At 43.8% G+C, this 4,738-nt stretch overlaps 1 protein-coding gene across 1 annotated transcript; it reads right to left on the bottom strand.

The window, feature by feature from the left end:
- Positions 1–617: 617 nt before the first annotated feature.
- Positions 618–3,409, bottom strand: fam181b (family with sequence similarity 181 member B). The gene has a single exon (XM_014163688.2). The coding sequence runs from the start codon at positions 2,280–2,282 to the stop codon at positions 945–947; it is 1,338 nt and encodes a 445-aa protein (XP_014019163.2). The 5' UTR covers positions 2,283–3,409; the 3' UTR covers positions 618–944.
- Positions 3,410–4,738: the final 1,329 nt, after the last annotated feature.

Genomic DNA, 4,738 nt, shown 5'->3' with positions numbered 1-4,738 from the left:
ACACAAACAAACAAACACACACACAAACAAACAAACACACAAACAAACAAACAAACACACACACAAACAAACAAACACACACACAAACAAACACACACACAAACAAACAAACAAACAAACAAACAAACAAACAAACACACACACAAACAAACACACACAAACAAACACACAAACAAACAAACACACACACAAACAAACACACAAACAAACAAACAAACAAACAAACACACACACAAACAAACAAACAAACAAACAAACACACACACAAACAAACACACACACAAACAAACAACACACAAACAAACAAACAAACAAACAAACAAACAGTCTTGTTTTACTAACCTTTTTTTGTTGTTGGGAGAGACACAATTTATTCCCATTCAAAATCATATTTTCCCTAACCCTAAACTTTACCCTAACCTCAAAACATAACCTTAAACCTAACCCCTAAACCACTAAGCTTAATTCTAACCCTAGAAATATCCTTTTTCCTTGTGGGGACCGGCAAAATGTCCCCAGTTGGTCAACTTTTTAATTTCTTTACTATTCTTGTGGCTCCATGTCCACACACACACACACACAAACACACACACACACACAGACACACACACTACACAATCAATGCTACTGTTTTATTATATACCATTAATTCCACTACCCACTTTATATTTGTAAATACCCACATTATCAATATGCATACTACCTCGTCTATTACTTCTACTACTTGTTATTACCGATTTATTGATTAAACGTTCTGCGTTGTCGAAAGGAGCTAACACATAAGTATTTCACTGCACCATTTATACCTGCTGGAAAATATGTACGTGACAAAATACAATTAGATTGGATTAGACAGTATGTCAATCTGTAGCCACACTAACAACTTGGACCACAGCTACTCAACCTGTAGTCCCAGACAGGGAAGCAATAATGGATGTGTGTTATCAGAGAGAAGAGAAATCCCTTGTGTTGTAACCGCCATTACTCAGACCGTATGACACCTGAGACACGGAGCAGTCTGGGAAGAAGTTGGGGAAGGTCAGAGTACACAGTGAGTTACTATCCTCTGTAGACCCTGTCACAGAGGAATCAGACACAGAGTGACAGTACAGGGGTGTCTGTGTTCCTGGGCCCGTCTGTACGCCCTCCCCTGCCTGGCAGTACAGGGGTGTCTGTGGTCCTGGGCCCGTCCGTACGCCCTCTCCTGCCTGGCAGTACAGGGGTGTCTGTGTTCCTGGGCCCGTCCGTACGCCCTCCCCTGCCTGGCAGTACAGGGGTGTCTGTGGTCCTGGGCCCGTCCGTACGCCCTCTCCTGCTTGGCAGTACAGGGGTGTCTGTGGTCCTGGGCCCGTCCGTACGCCCTCCCCTGCCTTCTTATTAGGAGAAGAGGTACTCCAAGGCTCTGTATACAAGAATCCTCCCACTAGATGGTGAGGGTCGTAGGGCGAGACTTGGTCTGTTATGTCCTGAGTCTGCTGGTGCTGGAGGATCCTACTGGGCAGGCCACGATTCTGAAACATGTCTTGGTCGATGATCCTACTGGGTAGGCCGCGATTCTGAAACACATCCTGGTCACTGAGCATGTTACTGTAGTCCGGCCCCAGCAGGTCAAAGAAGTCCGGGTTCCCTCCTCCCCGTTCCAGATCACCCAGGAACATGCCCGAGGTGGACGTGACTCGGGAGGTGGTGGTGGTGGTGGTGTTGTCCGGCTCAGTGAAAAAGGATGGGGGAAGGTTACGGTGCCTCAGTGGAGGCTTCTTGGCTCTCTCCCCCCTGACAGGCTCCTTGACGGAGTTAAAAAGGGCAGCCAGGCTCTTGGTCTGGAGGTTAGCCTGTAATCCGTCGCGCTTGTGGACGGGTTTGCTTTGCTGGAATGGGCCGGGCTGGGTCTGAGGCTGAGTCTGAGGCTGAGTCTGAGGCTGAGTCTGGGTGGGAAAGCCAGAGCCTTTTCTCTTGTTGACACCTGCTCCTGGAGCTGCTACTGGGTTCCCTGTTGGACTGATGAAACCTGTACATCTCTTGATCTGCTTCTGTAGGTATTTGCGGTGGTTGACTTTCCTTTTGGATTTGACTGGCTTGTCCAGAGCCAGTTTGATATTGCTGGAGGCTGAGTCTATGAAGCTGAGCAGATTCCTGGTGGTTTCTCTGTATTCTCCTCTCTCCTCACTCTCCTCCAGAGGACTCCCGTCCAGGCTCTGATCCATGTCGTACTCCATCATGACCGACCCAGGGAAACAGAAGTTTATGAACGGAGAGTTCATGATTGCAGTTTGAACAGCCATTGCTATTCTGTTTCTAAACACTGCGGCCTCAGCGGCCTCGCCCTCAGCATTCGCTGTTGTTGCTCACGGCTACTGCTGCTAGTCCTAAATATAAAAGAGCCTCTTCCTCGTCACAGCACGTCTTCTTGTCCCGTGTCTGGGTAATGTTGACACCTCCAAGAAGCAAATCAGATATTCGATTTCAGACTGTCACAAGAGAGCTAGTCCCAGGGTAGCTTCCCAGTGAGCAAAAGTGGTTGAGAATATGTATTCTCAACGTCTTTTCAACCAAAAATACGTATTTTAAGCGTCTTTTTAGCGTCTTTTGCTCATAGGGTTGGTCCAAACCCTTGGTCCTTAAGCTAGTTGTGAGGCTGGACATGCAGCTCCTGTGAATTCCACTCCTCTCCTCTCCACTTTTCCACTCCACAGCAGAACAGAACAGAGACTGAACTGAGGGAACAGACACTTGTTGTTTGTGGAAAGCAAATCTGACGGAGAGAGAGAGAGAGAGAGAGAGAGAGATCTTTCAGGGGGCGGGGCTAGATGATGTCAGAACATCAAAGGGGAGGGGCAGAGAGACCCCGGGGACTTAACTCTTTGCTTACGCCTGACCACCTGCAACTAAGAGAGATTTGTCTGAGCTTCCCCGCTGTGTCTCAAGACAATAGCCAGTGGTAGGGTTGGTTGGATTCCTCTTCCTCGTCCTTTCACTGTTTATGTGTGCTGTGAACCCAAACCGGTCTTATGAAATTAGAATATGTTAGGCTACTATGGAGGTGAAACTAGAATATCACTTTAGAGCAATGTAATTCTTTGGAAATTAGGTTTTATGTTGTTTTATAATAGTTAGTTCAATTTAAAAGATTTTTTTTTTTAAACCATTGTCCCAGTGTTATGTAGATATTATTTATCTTGTGCTCTTAACAAAAAAATATATATATATATATATTCGCATTATTTCCATGTCTTTATTCATACCAGCTTGATTGTTGGATTTACACGCAGGACTTGCTATTTCTTTACCATCTCATCCCACACCGAGAACACACCAAACTATGTCATCAAGACCCTACAGTTTACTATTATCTTTCCAGAAAGGCCTTTTCTCCATGGGAAAATCATGCTGCCCAAAACAGGTACCTCTATAGCATCTTGGATCAATTATAACTAATCCTGGTGCCCAAAACATGTATCTTTATAGTATCTGGGATCAATTCCCCAAATATAACTCTACTGTTTAAGATTATCTTCCTGCTTGTTCCATGTATTAGTCTGCTCATGGAACTAAAGTTGGAAGTTGATTTCTTGTTGGTGCATGGTCATGTCGGTGAATTCCCAGAGCAGTGGGAATTTTTGCTCGGTCCTGACAACTATTATAGCTGGTCTTTGACATACAGCCCTACAGGATCTAAAGAGCCTCTATTCTCCCCCAGCCTCTGAAAGGGAGCTTTGTGCCAGGGATTCATTAAAGTGCACCTCACAACCCCACAGTAAAATAGCCCCCCTCAATAATGAACAGTCGATTTAACTGGAAAAGCTGGCGGAGCTGTTAAATTAAAGGGGAAATAAAGTGGTGGTTCAAGCTCAGTGTGCCAGAAGAAATGTTGACCTTAAGAAATACAGCCCTGGTATGAAACTGCTTGCTGTTCCTGCTAGTGCTTTAGTGCTTCTGCTTACCGCTGTAAACAATAATACGTTTACAGGAAGTCTCTTGGCTAACGGTGAATAGCGAATAGCCAGAACACACTGAGAGGTGCAGTATGGGTTCTAGGTCTGCCCTGGGAGTTTCACTGTGCCAAAGCTTGATCCTGATTTAAGTGAAAAAGCTGAAAGGAGGAAATAGTATCAGGGCTTGTGAGAGACGGAAGAATACATAGGGTTGGATTGAAGATAGATAGTTCCACAGTAAAAATAAAGAGATGGACCCTATTTGAAGTAAAAAAAATACAAAATGTGTCTCACATCATTAACAAGCCTAAAAGCAGTTTTCTTTTAACGGGCGTGTTTAGAAATCAATCATTTTCTATTAAAGATACACTCATTTATATTAAAGCCCCAGTGCAGTCTTTGTAATTGTATATTTAAATCATGAATCTAAGTCTAATACATCATTGTGTGTGTGTTGAATGAAAATAGAAACTAATTAGAAGATATTTACATACACTGCCTTGATTGGCTGATAGGATGGTCTAGAGCCCACCCACTTACCCAGAAGAACAGTCATTGGTCTGTTATAAACAGATCACATAGAAACGTCATGATGTGGGCCAAAAAATTCCATCCCACTTGAACAGGCTGAAATTCCAGGCATATTTTTTAAAACAGCACTTACAACAACAACAAAAAAAGGCACTATCATCACTTTTACAATTTCAGAGTGTTATTTCACCTCATAGTGTGGAAATATAATTATAACATTTTATTTTTTAACTGCACTGCCCCTTTAAATCATTTGTGCTTTTATGAAATAATGT

This window comes from Salmo salar, chromosome ssa20, assembly GCF_905237065.1.
Source record: "Salmo salar chromosome ssa20, Ssal_v3.1, whole genome shotgun sequence".
NCBI classification, from domain to species: Eukaryota; Metazoa; Chordata; class Actinopteri; order Salmoniformes; family Salmonidae; genus Salmo; species Salmo salar.
Note: the sequence above shows the minus strand (reverse complement) of the source record. Positions and strands in the feature narration are given on the sequence as shown.